Genomic DNA, 22,268 nt, shown 5'->3' on the forward strand with positions numbered 1-22,268 from the left:
GGCTGAAAGAGTACAAGTTTGAATTGATGTGTCTTCCAATCCCAAACCCCAGTTACACTTAATTAATGATCACCTAATGTTTTACATAATCTCTCACAGTGTTTTTGTATCAAAACTCATAAAGAGAGTCTAATAACATTCTCGATGGACTCTAACATGTAACGCCGTAGGGTCCCTTCAAACAGGCTTTTAAAATGTGAGTCGGGCTGATTTTATGGCACTTTCCAGGTCTAGCCGGGCGCTCACTTCATGCCCAGCGTGCCTAGACAAAATGCAAACACCTGGCCGAGCGCCCACTTGCCGCCTTGGCGTCTGGCCCTTTTGTGTTTGGGTGCTCGGCATATGCCCAGTAGCCACAAGCCATTCGAAGCCTGTGATCGGCAGCCCGGGACTATGTGACCGGATGCCAAACCCTTTTCCTAGGTTGGGGCTAGCTCGGTCTTTCATGCCAAGGGCCCAACCCTCTTGGCGCACTTCTGGCACCTCGTGAAAAAATCCACCTTGACCTTAACCTTAACTCCAGGCTTCGATCATCGCTCAGATATTTGGTCATAACTCAAGACATTCACAATATCAATTTGATGGTCGAATTGTTAACGAGGCAATAGAAGGCCATATCTTTTCTTGCATATAGTGGGTCAACCCCGCATAATTGAACGGTCCCTACACATTTAGAGGTTTCCACTCCAACAAAGATGTAATAACATTAAAACCAACAAGACAGGAGATTAAAAAGACTCGAACGAGACCCACAAGCAACATACTGGTGATGACCCATGATGTTAGAACGTGACAAAAGAAATTAAAAGCGACAGCACTTACAGGTAAATGCGTGTGGATTCTGATGTTAGAATCAATGCAGTGATTCCCCAGCAGTTTCTCTCAACTGGCCATGCTGTTCGATTAAGGTGTTTGCTTCTTTCACTTGTCACCAACACATGCTCGACAAGTGTCCACAGAAAGTATTTTACAGGTTCCTGTTGTTCTCTCTTAAAGAAACGACAAATTACACCCTTGATTGGTTTACTAGATTAAACCAATTGTTGGTTAGGGAGTAGAACTTGAACGATCCCGCATCAAATTACATGTTTTAGTCGATAGTTGTTGAGCTTGAGTATTCAAGTAAGAAAGAAGAATGGAAAACCTAGGTTTCTAGTGTTTTTATTCTCGAAAGCTCTCGAAGTCGGTATTTTAAACGTAAACGGGTACTTGCAAGTAGTCAATCTAGACATTACCATGCATGAATGAGATGTTCACTACCTTTAAGTGACTACTAAGTAAGCCTAAAGCTTATTTCCCTAGGTGATTGAGGCAGTGGATCAAGGTGGAGGATCGTTCTTCTTTCCCCTTTTTAAGTGATTGCAAACTCGAACTTGTTTACGACTAGTCCTAATTGATGGCAGACCTAGCTGTAGATCTCGGATGGTCGAGTCGACGTTAGCACCTAAGAGACCTTGTCCAAATCCATCCACCAATTCAATGTACTAATTTTTCTTCTCAAAATGATCGCGTCCGGACAAGCCTAACCAACCCTCGGTTTCATGCACTGGTTTACAAAGGAAATTGGTTAACTAAGTCCTGCCAAATTATGCTTTTGGCATGGGCACGCCCAACAAGTCGTTAGGTCCATGATCGGGAGTTTACTTGGGACAGTGGTACTCATGACCGCATGCCGTTGAGCAGATTTTTATTCTGCGAGAATCTTGGCGGAGTTGCGGGCTTACTCATCTCAAGTTTTAGACTCTTGATAGCCTCTCTTGAGATCGATACCTCGCACGCAGCTGTTATGACACTCAAATCTTAAATTCTTGTACCGAGGATGCAATTCTTATGCTAACGTTAACTAGGGGCTGTCTACATTGGTCGATCTTACACGCTCTAGGTCTTTGTTATCCGAGTGAAAATATTTGGCACCTATTTGTAACTATATAGCTGTAAAAACGCCATCGTGCGATCATAGGGTTTTATCGCATGTAGTTATGCAGCTCCCACAACATTGCAGACTAATTTCAAAGCACCAACCACACAAAAAATCGCAAATCTTGTAGGGTTCGAGAGAAGCCGTTCGCAGGAGGGAGCTGGCCTTCACCGGCGAACATCACCATCCCCTCTCACTGCTTGTGCTTAGGATTGGCCTTGCAAACGACGTACAACCGTCTTGCAGAACTCGCACATCTTCTTCACCGAGGAATGTGACTTCGTGGTCGCTGCCGAACGGAGAAGCAGTCGATAGTAATGGAGGAAACTGATTCGAAACGCTAGCCAAGGAAGACGAAGACTACCTCACTTGTTTTGGGCCCTTTGGGCTCTTGTTCGTATCAATATTTTAAAGGGGCTGGGTCTAGTAGTACTTCACGCATCTTCTTTAATTCACGAGTCTCTCAATCTTCCACTTTTCTTTGCATTTTCTCACTCTTGATTTTTTTATTTTTTGGAACTTTTTTTTTTTATGATCTGTGATAATCTCATTCTCTATTGATCAAACACATTATTAATTAACTTGCAGATGCTAATACATGCAACTTTCGAGCTTGCAAATTCCATTTTGTGGGAAAAAAATATTTTTTGCTTTAAATATTTACACCTTACCATCGAATATTAGCTTAAGACGATCTTATGTAGTGATTTTATATGCACGAGTGAGAGTGATCGGTTCCAAAGGCAGAACATAGAATTGACCTTGTAGTTCCAAAGAATCGGAACCCAAAATTGAACTAGTTACATTTGGAACCAGCCCGCCCCAGCTGACATCTTCTAATTCAACCCAAGAACAGAGTTTGTTTTGTGGAAATCAGTTTATGGGTGATTGTTTCGCCGAAAAGCGTCAACAAAGCACCTTTCAAAATATGGATTGAGATGGAAATCGACAAAGCATATGAAGGGTCATTTGTCAATTCTTGAATAGGAAATGCATATTGACGAAAAAATTAAATGTACGAAAATTGAAGGCAATTGTGATCAGTCATGTAAAAAGGCACTAAAAGGTAAAATAACAGGACAAAATTAAACAACTAGTGTTCACTGCTCGATAAACTGTCACTTGCTCAAATTACAATTTCAATATTTAAAGCTACTAGCGACGTACGATTATCAGCAATTTTAAGGAAAGCAAATAACATTTTACGTGACTATTAGAATTCAACATGTATCTAGAAACGGTTACCAAAGATCCACTGTCGACGATCATGGTTTCAATTTTATTTTTTTTTGGTCGAAGATCATGGTTTCATTACTCGCCCCATGTTAACGGTTTCTTCTGCAACTTACAACACCTCTTCCTGACAATTATAAAAGCCCACGTTTCTTGGCCTCTATAGTTAGTGGCTTTCAAGATTTACGGCTCCACTACCTTGGAATCATGTCAACCTAACAACCACATTGACTCTTTCAAGTGAATGAATCATAAATGAGTTTGTTATATTTAGTAAATGGATCATAAATGAATTTAAAATGGTAAGGTAAATGGGTTCACAACTTACTTGAACCCAACTCACCTCTATGACTCTCTCTCTCTCCCTCACTCGATTTCAAGTTCGTTCACTCTGTCCTCTCACCTTAGTTTGGGTTTGAGTTTTTGCATGTTGTCTTAAATATAAAAATATTTTAATAATATGGTTCGAATCGGGTATGAGTTGGGTATGGGTCACTAGATTTGTATTGCATGAAAATGGGTCAATTTGAATCGAACCATTTTCAACTCAACCCGACCAACCTGTTTGACAGATCTATTGTTGGCAATATCTAATCACCTTGTCAAGCATCCGTGTTTGCTGACTAAGAACTCCCAACACTTAGTAGCTTTTAGCTCCACCATGCCTTGCTCGGTCTTTTCTAGTTCGAGTTGACAATCAAAGACTTGGTCTATAACTTTTTTCTATAACTCATGACAAATCTCTTGTTAGCTAAGTGATTTTGTGCGTAAATCTCATAGTTGACGACGGGGAGTCCAGTCCTCTTGGTTGCAACTCCAATTGGCCAAACACTCATTACATTATTCAGATACACAAAAAAATATGAAATATTAACAAAGTAAAAGTCTCAATTATGGATATCGTCAGAAATGGAAGCTCAGACTAATAATTCTAGATTACACATTCATCACCGATTGCCATGGAATACCACAATATTGCACGAAGACATAGAACAAGAAAAACACAAAGACTTGTTCTAAGTTCCAATCCGTTAGAACTGGTTCCCCAATTTTTGGAACCCACAACTTACTATGCATATCTTGGGACTTGGAACCATGCTCATCCCTAAGAGTAAGTGGCACAACTTATAATTGAGTAATTATTTATGAGCTCTCCGCATATTACATGCATCAATTAAGTCTCTTCATATGAAAGGTGAGAATTACCTAGATTTTGAGACGTATTGAACTATAGAAGGCTATTCTATCGATCTTTCTTATTATATATATAGATGGACCTTAGGCTATATTAATGATTTAACCAATTCTCACTACAAACACAATTAGATCTTTCATGTTTAATTCTCACTATGAATCATGAAACATCTCTTTTTCACTAGTTGATGTAGTAATTCAGTAAATTATTTCCCGTGACACGCGCGAGTATCTTTCTAATCATTCCAATAGTAGGATAATCCCTTTCTCCAAAAGGAGCAGGCTAGGTCATATACATAGAGTTTCTACTGTTGTGGAGTATCTAATGTATTTTTCTTTGCACAAACAGCAGATGCTCTTCTTATTGGAAATCTTGTCTTAATCCTCTCCTTAACTTTTTCCATTTTCTTTTGAAAAATATGCAATCTCTAATAAATTCATTACCAATGGGAGATTAATGCTTATTGCTGAAAGTGACTCCCAATTTTTCGCTAACAAATTGATTCAATAGAAAGACGTTGCTTGCTATATATGATCAACTTTTGCAGCATGTGAAAGTCAGTTGTTACCGCAAATACTTCTGTCCTGGATCTTCCCAACATCTCGTGAAGATGCCTCAACCTACGTCACGCCCACTTAAACTCAATATATGATTAATTATTGCTAATCCTTATCTTGAAATCACCTTTCTCGAACTTCTTAATGTGTAATGGATTCAAACTTACTCTTGAAGTATCGTCCCACATCGCTCGACAACGGGTCCTAAATACTCTTTATATTTATGTGGTCTCCCTCCATCTATCAGCTTAAAGTTTTGGATTGGACTCTCTAACATGGTATTAGAGACAATGCCTCTCATAATTCCCCTTACACGTGTCCCACATGGGTTGGACTTTCTAACACTTACCATGCATTGGGAAATACAATGCCTTTCATCACCGTTGTTTTCCCACCTAAGCCGCCATATGAGTCATTGTCGGTCCTTTTGTTTGGTGTATAAAGAGCACAAACGATTACTTGATTAAAAAATAGTAATTATCATTGATTAGGGTTACTTCCTTTCTTCCACTTCTATTTTTAAGTATAGTTCAAAATTGAAATTGAAATCGAAATCGACTTCAATTAACGCACGGTTTTTCACTTCATAACACATGGTGTGAAGCAAATGATTTTGGCAGGCATGTCCTGGTCACATTTCATGCTAGCGAGCATCTTCATTCTACCCATAACTAAAGTTCGCAAGTGATTCTTTTAGTATGATCCATTAAACAAACATGTGTGTAATGATGAGATTAGAATGGACACATTGTTAGGTGAATTATATCCACAAACACAGGTGTGAAATAATGAGATGAGAATGGCAACATTATTAGGTGAATTCTATCCATGAACATGTATGCTTGAGTGACTAGAATCGAGCAACAGCATTGGCTCTCTTATTAATTCATAACTAAAGCAATATAAGCCACTTAGTGGAGGCCTTGGACCACTTGCATCAGCTAGAAAACCTGGTTTTTCCCCCCATTTTACAGAAAGTCAAATTTACTTTTGGTTAAATAATTGGATAAAGTGGCTGCGGTTATAGAGAAAGTGGATCTAGGAAAGCAAGAGATGTCACCAAACCTTTATTTGATTTGAAGATTCTTGACTGGAAAATTGTGCATGCATGCGTCATTTTCCACTCAGCCACAGCATGACATTGTTTCTTTTGGCAAATCCTTCTTTGGCTCTTTTTTAAAGGGGAAAGTTATTTTAAGTTTGCATTGAGCTCAATGAGCGATGATTTATTTGTTTCGATTATTAGGTATAGGAACGTGTCGTCCACCACAATCATGAGATCAATATGGTAATATATAAGAAATAGAGAGATAATGAAATGTGCTTCGGTCTGGAATTAAGACCTACATCCACGGAGAGAGCGAAAATAATCCCCTATGAACGAAAGATTACAAGCTTGAATCGATGTCACTCTCAGTTCCAAGCCCCGATTAAACTTAATTAATCCTTACCTTAGTATTTTACATAATCTTTCAATGTTTCGTATCAAAACTCATAAAAGAGAAAGCCTTGAAACATTCTCAATGGACTTTAACACATAACGCCGCAAAGTACCTTCAAACAGGCTTTCAAAATGAGAGTCAGGCCGAGTTTATGGCACTTGCCGAGTCTAGCCAGGCGCTCACTTCATGCCCATTGTGCCTGGACAAACGCAATCACCTGGCCGGGCGCCCACTTGGCCGCCTTGGCGCGTGTTTGGGTGCTCGGCATGTGCCCAGTAGCCACAGGCCATTCCAAGCCAATGGCCGGCAGCCTGGGACTATGTAACCAGATGCCTAGCCCTTCCCCGTAGGTCATGGCCCAACAGCTCGATCTCATATCCTCAAGGGCCAAATCATCTCAACGCACCTCGAGCGCCTCGTCAAAAAAATATATATATATATATATATATATATATATATCTTTTTCACCTTAACCTTAACTCCGGGCTTCAATCATTGCTTGGATATTTGGTACATTCACAGATATCAATTTTATTATATGGTTGAATTGTTAACAGGGCAAATAGAAGGCCATTTCTTTTCTTGTATATAGTGGGTCAACCCCACATAATTGAACGGTCCGTATACATTTGGATGTACCCACTCCAAATAAGTAATAAAATTACCATTTCCTGGGGGAAGTTAGCAAAGTAGATCACCTTCCTATGCGTCAAGCCATCTCCACTTTTGCCATTGTTTGTAATGATTTGGTCAAAACACTCAAAACGCCCAAACCATTCGCCGAGCAACCAAACTTTTGGCATCTTTCAGTACGTATTCGGCCATGTTTGGACACTGACGAAACCAACAAGACAGGAGATTAAACAATGACCTAGAACGAGCCCCACAAGCAACAACATCCTGGTGATGACCCATGATGTTAGAACGTGACAAAAGCAATCAAAAGGGGCAGCAATTATACGTAAATGCGTGTGGATTCTGTTTGCTAGAATCTATGCAGCGATTCCCCAGCAGTTCCTCTCAGCTGCCTATGCTGCTCAATTGAGGTGTTTGCTTCAATCACTTGTCACCAACACATCCTCGACAGGTGTACACAGAAAAGAATTTGGGAGGGTTCCCGTTGTTCTCTCGTGAAGAAACGAGAAATTATTGTGCACGCTTGATTGGTTTACTAGATTAAGCCAATGGTTTGCTAGGGAGTAGAGCTTGAACGATCCCGAATCAAATTACACGTTCTAATCGATAGTTGTTGACCTTGAGTATTCAAGTAAGAAATGAGAATGGAAAACTTAGGTTTCTAGTGTTTTCATTCTCATAAGCTCTCGCAGTTGGCATTCTAAACATGAACGGTAAACTTTGAGAGGTACCAAATAAATGGCTATTTGAATCGGAGTTTTGGGCATAAAGTCGATCTGGACATTTCCATGCATGAACGAGATGTTCACTGCCTTTAGGCGACTGCTAAGTAAAGCCTAGAAGCTCACTCCCGAGGTGATTGACCTGGTGGATCAAGGTAGAGGATTCTTTATTCTTTCCATTTTTAAGTGATCGCCAGCTCGAAACTTGCTTACCACTAGGCCTAATTAATGTCAGACCTAGGCGCGGGTCTTGGATGATCGAGTCGATGTAAGTGCCTAAGGGTCCTTGTCAAATCCTTCCGCCAATACAAAGTACTAATTTTTCTTCTCAAAATGATCGCATCCAGGCAAGTCTAACCAATCCTCGGTTGCATGCACTAGTTTAAGAAGGAAATTGGTTAACTGAGTCCCCCCAAATCGTGCTTTTGACGTGGGCAGGCCCGACAGGTCGCTAGGTTCATGATCGGGAGTTTACTCGGGATAGCGGTACTCGTGACCACACACCGTTGAGCGGAGTTCTATTCCGCCACAATCTTAGCGGAGTTGCTGGCTCGCTCATCTCAAGTTTTAGACTCTCGATGGCCTCTCTTCAAATTTATATCTCGCAAGCACTAGTTACGACACTCGAATCATATATTTCTATACAAGGCGTGCAATTCTTATGCCAACATTATGGGAGAGTTTGGACCGGAGGAAGTCCTTAAAAGGCTCCCTAAGGGCCCACTCGGGTCTGTTCCCGGAGGTTAAAAGGGGATATGTATTCCGGCTCCTCCCGGAAGAAAAAGGTAGGAGGGGAACTTTGAGGGCTTCCCCTTCGTGGGTCGGGAGGGAACACCTCCGGGGGGTCAGTCCACGCAAATGCGACTCAATACGCAGGACAGGCTCTTATCCGAGCGAAAATTATAGGCACCTAGCTGTAACTATATAGTTGTAACTACTTTCTTTGTATTTTCCAAAAGCTAGGACTACTTGGAAAAGCTATCTATCACGCTTCAATTATTGCGACCTTCATCAATAATCGATTTTAATATGTACCGTAGGCGTGCTGCACACGTTCTGCCTAAGTCAATGTGCAAAGTCTTTGATGTCATTCATCGGTTTGCTTTCGATGGAGAGGAAGGTTCGAGGAACATGCCTGTGTTCACACGCCAGCCACAAGAAAAAAATAATGGTTCTCGTCCTTTGTTGTCGCAAGTAGCACTTCTCCCACCGGTCCTTCTAATGACCAAATTTGGGACAGAGCAAGTCGCATCGATGCCCCTCTATTTTCTTCACCCGTGATCCCCGAGGAAGTATATACAATTTTCCGCTTTCGATTTTTTTCGTCGAAAAAATCGAATCGAAAATCCGCGATTATACGAAGTACTCAAAATGGCGGGACAAGGCACAAAGGATTATTTCTTTTCTTTTGAACAGACATTTTCGAAGATTTGAGTTAATAATCGTTATAGGAACAATCACCAGAACATAAAGTTTAAAATAAAAAGGAAAAAAGAGTCATAATCATTGGGAGATATTATTGGAGTGTGGTCCATGCTCTCTATTGACAAGAAGGCACGATATTATATAGTTTGAGCTCGTATTTTATTGATGGTTTGAGTTTGGATACATGAATATCTAATGTGACATAGATATATATAAAATATCTTTCTTTTGTAATTGAAAGTTGTAACAGAGAGATAAGATGTGTTAATTATAGTGAAATTCTCTACTAGATGTAGTTCTGTTTTAAGAATGAATAAAAATAAAACATTGCGTCTCGAATTCTCTTTCTCGCATTTACTCTCTATTTCGTTATGTTTGTACGCCTAATCCTAACAGACATCCTGCAATTTTTTTATGTTGAAGTGGGTCAATGGTCTCACATTCTCAAATGGGTTAATGGTTACGTAGATTTTTTGAGATGACATAAATTGTTTTGATTTTGGTTGAAGCAAAGAGGAAGCTCAAAGCTCATAGCTGCACCTATTTTTTACTTATCTCTACAGTAATTCCTCCAAGAACTGTTCTTTGAGGTCAGTTTGGGGGTTAGTAGTTGTTTGGACCGCAAAATAATAGATCTCTCTTTTCGATTTTGTGCCTATTATGATATTTTCTCATCCAATTCTTTATTGGATGAGAAAGATCTTCTTCAGCAACTCGTAAGGAAAACTCGTCGCTGAAGGTCGTCACTTGCGACTTGTGTGGTTGGCACGTACTCCTTTTGCGGGCTTGACTTGCACAGAACAGATCAAGTTGTTATAAGTCGTAGGATAAGATATGAACCTGTAAAAATGGGGTTCAAGGACGGACTCTGATCTATTAGAGAAGGGTAGGTGTGATGACTGGGGTAAGAGTGTTCAAACAAGGCGAGACTTCTGGCATCCTTCGATGACGGCGTGGACGAAGCGCGAGGGACTATCGTTGTTCGACATAGGCTGACACCAACGAGGACATCGGTGCCTTAGATAGGAGAGTTTACGGCACTCCAAATCTCACAGAAAACTGGGAATCGGGTCGGGTCAACATAGAAGCGACATCATATTACGCATGACCACGATGGACAAAGACCGACAGATCGGTATCTAAAACGACCGTAGGAGCTCCATGATTGTTAAAGTGCGTGATTGCCAGGGTAATGTCAAGCAAACCAAGGGGAAAAACCCTGTAGTTATCACCTCCAATAATTGACGAATCTTTGCTTCACGCAAACTGATACAATCAAGAGAAGAGAAAGCAAAGGATCAGCCAATCTCTTCAGATGTCGCCATCACGTATCTTGAGACCGTGATTGCGATATCAACACACACACAGAACAGCTGTATGCATTCACTGCACCCGATCAGTAAAAGCTTCTTTAAAGGGCAAAACAGGACACCTGAATTCGCAGTTTCTGCCATTGAAATTACCTTCCCTCAAGAAGGCTTCAGGGCCCATCAAGCTCTAAATTCCTTCAACTTTATGGGCCTAAAACCAGAACCGCTGAACATCTTCCTAGGCTAATTAAACTAAAATTTCCGACAAAGGGCAAAAGAAAATCAAGAAAAGGGTCGAAAGAGGGAATCTGTACGAGAATATACTGCAAATTGGTGAGAACTGATTAAAATATCGACACCTGCAATTTGGGGGAAAAATGAGAGGAAACTGGGGAATCCCATCAGTAGGAACAGGCCAATCTGTGGACGACACGGTCCCTGAGAATTCCGTTGTACAGAGCCATCCTATTGGCAGGCATTCCTCTGACTTTGCTGCTTGCATTCTTCTTGAACTTGGTCGGACTTGACGGGGGAGAGGGAGGAGGGGAACTGGTGGCGATCCCGTGCTGTCTCCTGAACTCCGCACTGTACCCGCTCGGATCCACCACGTCCTCCGCGAAGTGAACTCTCTTCTTCTTGTTCTTCTCTCTCTGCTTCCCGTCTTTTGAAAAGGTAAAAAAGAAAGACACCCACGATCATAACTTGGAAGAAAGGAAGGATTTTGTGACATGGGTACTTGGGAATGATTGAAGAAAAGAAAAAAGGGTTCTCGTACCGGATGACATGCAAGAGCGGAGGGCCCGGGGCGAAGGCTGCGAGACATGATCGTCGACGGGCTTCTGGAGGAGGAAGGCGAGGAGGATTACGGTGCCGGAGACCGCCATGGCGGTGGCGAAGGCCATCCCTTGAGGGGTCAAGATGGAAGACATGGTGAATTTGATGAAGAAGGACAAGCAAAAGAACAGAGAGAGAGAAAGAGAGAGATTAGTGAATTGGCTGCTTTGAGCAGAGGAAGAAGATGATGGTTGCCTTCTTGTGGGTTAGTTGGTCTGGTCTGGTCTGGTCTTCACATGGAGAGAGAGAGAGAGAGAGAAGGAGAGAGAGAGAATGGTAAGGTGGTTGCAATGGAAGCTAAACAATGTGGCAATAAATAATAATAGGCCATATGATATGGTGACATAGAACAAAAGTAAGGGCCTCAAATTGGCATTTTTTTATTCGAATGAGACCAGTAGTAGTAGCAAATTGGGAAAAGGAAGAGTGGGATTGGTGGCTTTTATTTTCTTTGTTGAAAAAAATATATATTTTTATAGTACTGAATGAGAGGAATGTCTAAAGAAAGTTTTGGATTTTTACGGGCATGACGTCGGTTTACCTGATCTCGATGCAATTTAGCATATGCTCGGAGGAAATTAAATTTGGGCGGACTTTTCGATTTAGTGCGAGATGTAAACCGTTCACAAGGTTTTCAAAATACAACTCTTCATTACAATAAAATGTGACTTTTGTACTTGAATTTTGCACTTAATCCTTGTTTGGCACCTAATCTTTATCCATCTTAATTAATATCATTTCCAATATATATCCTAAGGCTTAGGGTGTCCATGAATCCAAAATCAGCAGGCATGTAACTTAATTGACTGACTTAGAATATTTAGGAGAGATACTTAGGAAATGTTCATCATTAGATTTGGGAAAGTTTAGATGCTTTGGTTAAGCTTTACATTTATCAGGCTAAGCGTTCGATTTATGCTTTTAATGGTGGCCAAAATAGGGCAAAAATCGGATATAGGATGAGTAGATAGAGCTTCTCCATTATCCATGGGATTAGGTGTATTTATGTTTTTAATACACTACCAAAAAGCCAGCCCACTAACCGCCCAAAAGGAAAAAATATAAATAAATAACCCTCACTAAATTTTGAAGAAAAAAACAAAAAGAAAAACATCTCATTTAGAGATTAAATAAGGTATATCTTTTGCACGAATTACCATAATGTTATTTTACAATAATAAAGATAATGTTTTCCCTTCACATTTAATTTAAGAATTTATATCTACGGATTTATGTAATTTGCGCCTGCGCAAATTCTAGTGTCGGAGAATTAACTAACATTTTCATTTTATCATATCCAAAAGCCCCTTTTCATTTCAAAAAAAAAATTAAAGCTTTGATAATTCTCACGATGAAACCATATAAAAATATGGAAAAATGATCAAAATTTGCTACGGAATGTTTTTTTTTTTTCTCCGTAGGTATATGCAAATCATTACATCATTGTCTTTTCACTTACTTTCAGACAGGAATTGAAACCTCATCCACCAATACTGATGCATCCAGCCATTCCTATACAGACAAAGACGTCGCTGAGCATCAAAAGCATTTGAAGAAAATGGACGCAACTTGCATCATAATTGTTGTTTTAGAAAAAGGAAAATGGGGACAACATGGAACAAACAAAAGCAAGAACCGCGACATCGATTAACTTATTCCAGTCTAAAGTGAAAAATGCCTCTAAATTACATCAGATAAAGAAAAAGCTCCCGGTGTTTACTTTTTGCACGAGTGACGCAAATTAGTCCAAAGGCCAATCAAGATTAATTAAAGTTAATCTCGAGAACATTAGCAAAGCTTCTTTCGCACCACGGGGACCGCATGATGAGCGATTAAGATGAACTTGGTTTTACACGGTCTACCGACAGTATGATTCTTTTTTCTCTGTTTTTTTGGACCACCCCGTGCAAGAGGTTTGGAGATAGTCCGCGCATGATGGTTCTAAGTTTTTATCAATTTTAATTAATAAGGTGCCACGAAAGGAATTCCACACGTCGGACTAGCTTTATCACTCTGTAGCACCAATTCACGTCAAGATTGTGAAATTTGTGGAAAAGATTATCGTGTAATATATAACGGATTAAGAAAATAATATTAAATGACTCGAAGTAACAAATGAATCGAAGACCCAGCATTCTTTAGGATGCGTTCATTTTGCGGAAAATAAGTGAATCAAAAAATATTTTCCGAAAAATATTTGCTTATATCGTTTAAAAAAATTAGTCAACGGAAAATATTTTTATCATCGTTAGCAATCTATGCCCAACTATTTTCATGGACGATGACAAATTTTTCCATTCATTTATTTTTCTAAACGATATAATCGATATCATTTTTCAGAAAACGTTTTTCAAATCACTCATTTTTCGCGAAACAAAAACACCATGTGTAAATAGTTGATTGTCTGCATACTCGAAAAATGTAATGTCTCGAAGATGGCACAACGACCATGACCAAAAATCAAGATTTCCCTAATGGAAAACATAATCAGATCTTAATCCCCTTTAGACCCGTTGAAGAAATGCACATTTTGCACGTATGAATGTGATTATTATGCACTTAACACACTCTTTTCACACGCATGCGTACAATGAACCTGCCTCGAAACCCTAATGGTCTTTGTTTAGGTTTCTCCCAAGCGACCTTGTTAGGTTCCAAGGGCCAATCTTTCAATTTTTTTTCTTTTCTCCCTCTTGTTTATAAATAAAGCGACAGTGCAAGCAACATGTGCAGAAGCATTTCAAAACAACAGCTTTATAAAATCAATAATTGGTTCACATTGTAGTGTCCCATGTATGTCACGCAACCTTCCCCTTTGAAGAACATGGAGTATGACCATTGACCCAGAATGTGGATAGAGTCGAGAATAATTTGAAGTATAGAGAAAATAAATAGAAAAAAAAAAACGGGTTCTTTGGATCTCGAGTCGTGTTGATGAATAAGTCCAATAAAAATCAAATTTCCAGTATGTACGAGCACGCAACGCTGCCACAAATTTCTTTGGTGGAGGGGAAGGGGAGGACTACTTTGGCTTTGGTATAGCCTTTCGTTTTCTCAGCTTTTGTCTGTTGTAAGGTCCAAACTTTGATCAGATCACCCTCATCCACTAGGCAAAAGAAGTCATTTTCTCCTAAATTTGGCAAGTGGCGATTTTCCATTTTAATTCTTGGCTAAGAAGTAAAAGTTCAAAACTGCATTGATTTTCTCATTTGCATCTTGTTTCGTGTGAACTGACATTAGAACAATTTTATTTAGGCTTAGTTAGTCAATCTTTAACATTTCACGGTACGTTAAAGACGGAGCCGTATTTATTTTATTTTCCCTTTAATTCACTTAACCTTTCGTATTAAAATATGGCCCGAAAGACTGCCGTAAGGTGTCGGGTCAAGCCTCATAACGAGCGCAGCCCTCGTGTTTATCTGCCGCCGTTGAGTTTGGAACCATTGCGACACCCATCAGTGGAGTAGTTCCCCATCCAGGAGTTACTTTACCATATTCTGAATTCAATAAGGCTTTCGCGTGGAAACCGAACGCGCGTGCCATTTGAGTAATAATCCTTCAGAACACTGACAAATCTATGCTTAATAATTCACCTTGGACTAATGAGCGCCTCGTCCTTAATACAGGAAAAAATAGGACAATAGACATTGGCAGATTCCTGTCGGACAAGAAACATTGCCCAGAAAAGCCTCCCCAAAATCCAGACAAGAAGGCATCTGCCGGTCAAGTAAAGCCACCCTGTTAACGAAACATTATGGAATCATGGTGTTCACGTGGACAATTTTGTACTGATGGAATCTTTTTGCCTCCTCGAAAACGGCATCTGTTCACAAAAGCAAAGTATTTCGAAACATGAACTGATGCCCAGGTCGACGCATTTCGCAGTGAATATTGTAGAGAAGTCGACGGGTCAGATCACCTCAACCAATATCAAAACCCGCTTCATCCTTGCCGAAAAAATTTGCATTACAGAGAGAGAGAGAGATTGATTTTGTACAGAGATTGGCAAATGTTCACAGTTTACAGAGTAATTACAGAGACAGACGATAGGAAGATGTGTCGGGAGTCAAATCCATCGCGACCTGGAGTAGGTGTTCGATGTTGATATCCGGGTAGTGCTGTAGAAGCTTCAAGTTCGCTATGAAGTCGCCACTCAGCAGTCTGCTCTTCATGCATAACAACATCGCGCAACAAACTCGCAGCAGCATATCCTGTGCCACCAGACAGTATGTCATTGTCATTTAAAAAAGTTGCCAACAAGTTGTTCGATTGAAGAGAGAGGAATTCGCAAAAGAATTTTGTCCACCATGAGCGTAATGCTAAAGTGTATGTTCAATTACCAGCAGGAGGCAAAGTGAAATCTAAATGCTCTAGCTCTATGCAGAAGAGTAAAACGACTGTTTCAACCCAAAAAGCATTACTCACCGGTTAGACGGAAGTGATCTGAACAGCATGAGTATTGAGAAAATAATGAACAGATAAAGTGAACAAAAATGACAACAAGAACATGCAGGCCTTATCCTAATAAGTGGATTCAGCCCTGGATTAATATGCTTTCAAATGTTACAGATTTCAGTAACATTCAAATGCTTCTCACATGTCTTTTTATGTCTTTCTCCATCCTTTTCAATCCACAATTTTTTATTTCACTTGCCGATCTTGTCCTCGATTGGTGTCGCACCAACTTTTCTTCAGGTAGGACATTTTCAATCTCCTCTTCTTGATTTCCCATAGAAACTATGCTCATGTCTGGTACACATATCTGGTGTACCCATTACGTTGAATAAACCGTTGTTGGCCATAATGACTTCACATAGAATTTACCCTTATATTTAAGCAGCATTCTTGTGTTCCATAAAATATATGATAAGCACACTTCTCTATTTCACCTATCATGCGCATATCCTGTGGGAGAAATCTTGATTGATTTAGATCAATTTCCCATCTCTTTTGCAAAAACAATCCAAGATTATGATCACCAAAACTTACGATCTCTGATTCTTCCCACTGCTTCATTTGAATTTCTAGCTTTACTAAACTTAAAAAGAAATATAAGGATTCAAAAGTTCCTCCCAAAATTTGAGCTTCTCATATTATCATCCTATGTCTACCAATGCTATACATTAGCAAGAAGCATGCATCAGAAATACCATCCTAAATTGGCTAGTAGTTTTTTCTCTACTTATCAGGCATTACATTTCTACATCATGAAGTTATGCCAATAAATAAATAGATCATTTTCCTAATAAAACAGGCTTCTCATCCGATAATATCTAACATCTTTCCCAGAAGATGTGCTCGGTGAGTCCTGGTAGAACAAGTAACCCAGTCAGACCAAACCATTCCAAACTAACCCATATTGGTGCTGGCTTGTTTTCATGGATATTAATAACATAGATAGCATGCACAACCGTAGAAGTGGAGAGCGCAGAGAGAGCGAAAAGACCTGAACACCAAAAGGGTTGCCCAAAAGAGAATCCCATATTCTCAAGATGGATTGGAAGCTAAATTCTTGGGTAAGAAGCAGTGTGATCCATCTAAATGCATAGAATTGTGGTTCAACCTGCTCATAATAATCATGACATTAGCTGACCAAAAAATTTCAAAATTGTGAGGTCAGAAAGCAGAGCTGAAGAAGATGCGCAACCACAAAAAGGCAAATGTATGGAATTGTAACTTGAGCCATTTGAGATTACCCTGGTTGTGAATTCAAGATGCCGCCACAGTTCCTCATCATTGGTCTTTAACAAGTCAGATAAGCGGGAAAGGGTGGAGAGTATTCCCACTGAACTATTGTCTAACTGTTGACAGAAGTGGTCCACTGAGTCACCCAAGAGCCTGACAAAACATGAAAAACTATCTGCTTCTGCATTTGCCTGCACAGATTTAAGACAACATCTCCACATTAGATGCGAAAAGATAACAAGTTCATTGATGGAAAAAAGAGTACAAGCTGGACAACGTGGAGTGAACACGTCAATTCTTTAAAAGAGGGCGAAATCACGATCACACTTGGCAGACTGTCATGATTTTGAGACATGAGAGACTATCATACAGATGTTAAAGCAAACAAATGACCTTAGAGGGTACAAGATACAGAACATGGAGTGAATGCATCAATTTACGAAAAGAAGCAGAAATTAGATGTACATTTGGCACTGTATTTCAAGATTTTTAGACTTGACAGACTTATCAACAGATATCAAAACGAACATATGTCCTCAGGGAGCAAGTAAAAACAATAGTAAGAATACAAGCAGCAGTGTATGAGCAAGAATCAGATCAGAGAGAGACCATTTATAGAATGAAATTATAGCTTACTAGTGGGGAAAAACTGGATTTGAAATTATCTTTACAATACCATGTTAACAAAAGGGAAAAAGTTACAAAAAACTTCAAACTATTTACTTACCCTGAACTTTTTTTTGTAACATCAAAAACCCCAAAAGTTATACCCACTGTGACACAGTTACCATAAAATTTTTCTTATGACATAAAAAACCCCAAACTTGTACCTATGACACATTTACCTTCCGTCAAGATTCTGTTAAATGATTTTTTAGCCAAAACAACGTCATTTTTATTTCACTTAAGTCACGTGGGTGTCATGTCAACGCCGTTTGTTTTCTGGCATCCATGTAGGCAGATTTTTAACGGTTCTCATTGACAGAACTTTGATGGAGGGTAAATATGTCACACAAGTACAACTTTGAGATTTCTGGTGTCACGGAAAAAAGTTTACGGTAAATATGTCACGATGGGCATAATTTCGGGTTTTTGGCAGCTTTTTCCCTAATGAAAAAGAATCTTCCATCTCAATTCATTAGCACAAGTTTGATAGACACTAATGTGAAAACATGCATAGTAAAACACGTCAAAGACCTCTACACATTTCATTGCATATTGGAGCACAATAAGAGATTGAGATTCTGCAAAAACTCAGCTGATGTAAGATTGAAAAGTGATCTGAACATATATACAGCTTGAGCATTAGAATAACATGACATCTGAGAAATTCCAAGCCATGTAAGCATAAACTTGGACAATTTGCAAACATGAAAATACGATCATCCAAGGGCAAATGACATACTTCCGAAGACGAGAAGATTCAGTAACTCTTACAGCATTTTGCTCATTAGGATCAGTACTGAAGACGTAATATATGGGTGCCAAGACCTCGTTCATTCCTTGCACATAGCGGATAGCAGGATTCAGTTTTGCAAACAGGAGGAGAATATTTCTCATTGCTTCCTGTAGACATACAAAAAAAACTTCAGCTCCCCTTCACAAGAAAAGCAAGGAGCAGTAATCTCCTATAGAACAACATAAAAGATACCATACCCTGCGTCTTCTACTGATCGCCGTTTCCCCAGAAAAGAACTTCATATCTGGGTGGGTACGCTGTAAATCACGGTCTATCTGCTCTGCAACTTCTGTATTCTAGAAACACACATCTCTATTGTGGTAAACATCAGCTCAAAAATAGGGCAAGGAAGGACAAAGTGAACCCCACATAACCAAAAAGATATGCACCTCAAAGTACTGATTCCAAACGCTAGCTTTACCAAGACTCAGAGGGTGATCCTCCTGAGAGATTTGGTGCCGGTGAAGTGGCCCATCAACATCACTCCCCGCTTCCGATTCACAAGGACTGAAATCTAAATTTTTCCTTCTAGCAAACTCTGACTGCCTAGAGTCAAGATTTTCATACATCATGAACTTCAGAATCATGATTCTGGTGATACAAGTTGATAAGAGAAGAAAGGAAGAAAGCAGCTTACAGGACTTATAAGAAGCTCTGCCTTCAGCTTGGCATACTTAAGTCGGTTCTCTGATAACTCCTTTTCCCACAAGTTGCGAGAAGGGGGAAGATAGCCAAGGAGCAGCTGCTTAAAATAGAGCAGATTAAACGAAAGATTTCACAAAATGCACATCTTCAGAGTGCCTATCCTTGTTTATCCTTCCAAAGGTTCTCACTCAATTACAGATCGAGTTCACAGATGATCTTGAAAATCTCAGGTACAAGTAAATAGAATCGGATGAGCTGCTTATGAAAAGTGTGTATGTTAGGGTAGGCTTACTTGGTTCTTTATTTGGGTTATGATACAGTTCAAGGCATTCCTTTTGAGTTATATATATGAACCATAAGAATGGAATAGTCCTTGCTGAGAGTCTTTGTTTCAAGGTCACAAACAAACTGCAATATTATCACCTTTCAATCATATAGGGTTTTGACCCAAAAAAAAAATCATATAGGGTAAAAGGATTATGGCTCCAAGCTAGTATCTATAATTTCAAAAGCCTAAATCAGGTAATGGATTTGCCCTATATTGTTTTAGAATAAGTTAACAAGATTAGATTGATGGCAATATCCTTTGTCGCACATATTCAAGGCAGTGTCCATCGAATTGCCCTTTTGGTGAACTCGTATGTAAAAGCACGCAAAATTGGAATAATGTACCCAGAAAGCAGTTGGGAATGGGGTATGCAGTATAACAATCTCAGTGACAAACCATATATACAAAACTAGCACTTCCCCTAGACTTAGGCAATTTAAGTACGCACAAGAAGCTGAAAAATGAGTTATCCTTCTTCCCTCAAACGATGCAATTCGATTTTTTATAACGTGTTTCCTTACTGCACACACATCATTACTATGAACCAGCAAAGTGCTTGAACAAGGAAGAAAATTAAGTTCTAACCTTCCAAGTCGTGGCACGCAAACCCCCCTTGTCAGGAAGCCCCTTACTCGCAATTCTCTGCAACTTCTCCAAATTTATTTCTTCCTGCGATATCTGCATAAAGAATCCAAGAACTGAACCGACAAATCAAGAACTTCCAATCAACTGCGCACACAATGCTGCATCAGTTCACACAAAGTAACAACGTGAGCCTCAAGCATGCAAAATGACCGCACATTTCTCCGAAGACAAAAGTCATCAATTCACATCAATCTGTCATACCTCGTACTCAACATCAGACCTCTTCTCATCAGCTGCAATCACCTCCAACACCGAAACAGGACCCGACCCTTCTCTCGCGGGTCTCTGCCGGGCCCGAAAATCCGGCTCGCCGCCGCCGCCGCCAGCTCTGGCAGTCGGGTCCTCACCCTGCGCACACTCCTCTTCCACCCCGCCATCCGGTTCCTCGAACTCCCGATCCGACCCGAACCCATTGGGCTGGATCGTCTCGAGCTCTTCCCCGAACTCGAGGGCCGCATCGGACACCCCATTCTCGCCGTCCCTGCCGTCGAAACCCGCGACCAAGCTCCCCAGCCGGTCGGGGAACGGCTTCCGGGTCTTGTCGGGGATCTTGAGCTTGTTCTTGAGCATGGGGGGGACCGAGTGGACAACAGGGCTTGAAAATAGGACGGTTACTGAGTTTCAGAACGATCGGTGGGGGCTTCTCTGTACTTGCATTGGAGGGTTTGAGTGTGATGAAGGGTTTTCTTTCCTTTGTCCCCAGGGGAAGAGGGGTTGCAGAGGAGGTTGACGCCGGGACGAACTCAGAGAGTTTGGTGTTGCTTTTCGTTGGGGGTGTTGGGAGAGCGGGAGGAGGAGACTGGTAGTTAACGGTTGAATGGTAAGTCTTTCCGCCCACGCCGCACGGGAACACCTGCGGATTGCTGTGGTGGTTCCCCATGTACAAGCGCAGAAGGCCCAAACATTTGTCTGGATTTTAAGATAAATTTTTTTTCAATGTTCGGTTCAATTTTTTTGTTGTTGAATATATTGATTTTTAATTTATAAAACTATATGCAAGCAATTTGCTTCTCGTCCTCGCATATCGCCACAGCTTTTACTTTGTCCACTTGAGTCTAATTTTCTGTATGCCGACCCAAGCATGACGGTGCCATAAGAGAACACGCTCAAAGCTTCATAATTGCTTCGCGGAAAATTAACTATTCGAAGAAACTCGTCTCATTTTTTTGGCATTTGGACCGCTTAGAAAAATAAGTTAACGGGAAACTTAGGCTCCGTTCGTTTGGCGGAAAATATTCTCCTTTTGGAAAATATTTTCCCGGAAGTCATTTTCTTAGAAAATGTTTTCCCGGAACATAATTTTTCGGTGTTTGGCGATCAATATGAAAAATTTCGGAAAATATTTTTCGCCGCGACCGGCGGCGGTCGGCGGCAGCGATCAGGGCGGCGTCCGGCGGCCGGCAACCGGCGGCGGCCGGTGGACCCGGCGGCGGCGGCGATCGACGACCAACGCCCGGCGTCCGGTGGCGGCCGGCTGACCGGCCGGCAATGGCCGATTCGGTGGCGGCATGGCGGCGGCCCGCGACCTTAGTGAAGAAGAAGAAGAAGAAGAAGAAGCTCAGGAAAATGATTTCCGCTTTTGAAGAAGCGGAAGTCATTTTCCGTAGACTTAGGCTATTTTGTGAGGGGGGGAAGGAAAATATTTTCCCACGGAAAACATTTTCTGCCCCCCGAACACCGGAAAGGAAAATATTTTCCGGGAGAATATTTTCCGCCAAACGAACGGAGCCTTATATTTAAACTCAGGAAAATGGTTTAGTTTCTAAAAGTAATAAGTGATTTTTCAAAATTATGAGTAGATTTTGGAGCTCGAACCTAGGACCCTTGAGGTCGGGCAAGGATGGCCCGCAATTGGTCTCGGGTCCCCCAAGGCTCGGCCTGAATCCCCTGCGCACGTTCCCGAGTCCCTAATACTCGGGCCTAGGACCTTGGCACCACCGGGGTTCCTTGAGGTTGGACCCAGGTCCCAAGGATGGCCTCGTGTCCTCGACACCGACTCCGGAGTCTCGATTCCGGCCTCAGTGGGACTTGGCGTAGGTGTCGAGGAGACGGGTACAGGTGCCGGGGTCCCAAGCTCGGCCTTGATGGACCGAGGCACGAGGGTCTCAAGCTTCGGCCTTGATAGACATTGGTTTGGGCATCGGGGAACCTAGCATTAGGATAGGGGCATGGGCACCGGGGTCCTCAACCTCAATAGAAACTGGCTTAGGCATTGAGGATGCGAACCTGAGCGC

The 22,268-nt window shown here is 40.9% G+C and overlaps 2 protein-coding genes across 2 annotated transcripts; both read right to left on the reverse strand.

The window, feature by feature from the left end:
• Window positions 1–10,323: 10,323 nt before the first annotated feature.
• Window positions 10,324–11,563, reverse strand: LOC115692908 (uncharacterized). Its single transcript, XM_056306103.1, has 2 exons — window positions 11,214–11,563; window positions 10,324–11,099 (listed from the first exon to the last, which is right to left on the reverse strand). Exons 1-2 carry the CDS (start codon window positions 11,365–11,367, stop codon window positions 10,840–10,842), a joined length of 414 nt encoding a protein of 137 aa, XP_056162078.1. The 5' UTR covers window positions 11,368–11,563; the 3' UTR covers window positions 10,324–10,839.
• Window positions 11,564–15,189: 3,626 nt separating this feature from the next.
• Window positions 15,190–20,810, reverse strand: LOC115692907 (TBC domain-containing protein C1952.17c-like). Its single transcript, XM_056306101.1, has 9 exons — window positions 20,236–20,810; window positions 19,975–20,067; window positions 19,054–19,158; window positions 18,806–18,958; window positions 18,614–18,712; window positions 18,395–18,523; window positions 16,969–17,148; window positions 16,719–16,835; window positions 15,190–15,483 (listed from the first exon to the last, which is right to left on the reverse strand). The coding sequence occupies exons 1-9, from the start codon at window positions 20,602–20,604 to the stop codon at window positions 15,304–15,306; spliced, it is 1,425 nt and encodes a 474-aa protein (XP_056162076.1). The 5' UTR covers window positions 20,605–20,810; the 3' UTR covers window positions 15,190–15,303.
• Between the last annotated feature and the right edge of the window lie 1,458 nt (window positions 20,811–22,268).

This window comes from Syzygium oleosum, unplaced genomic scaffold (assembly GCF_021117445.2).
Source record: "Syzygium oleosum isolate NSW1041296 unplaced genomic scaffold, Sole_v2.1 Sole_v2.41, whole genome shotgun sequence".
NCBI lineage: Eukaryota > Viridiplantae > Streptophyta > Magnoliopsida > Myrtales > Myrtaceae > Syzygium > Syzygium oleosum.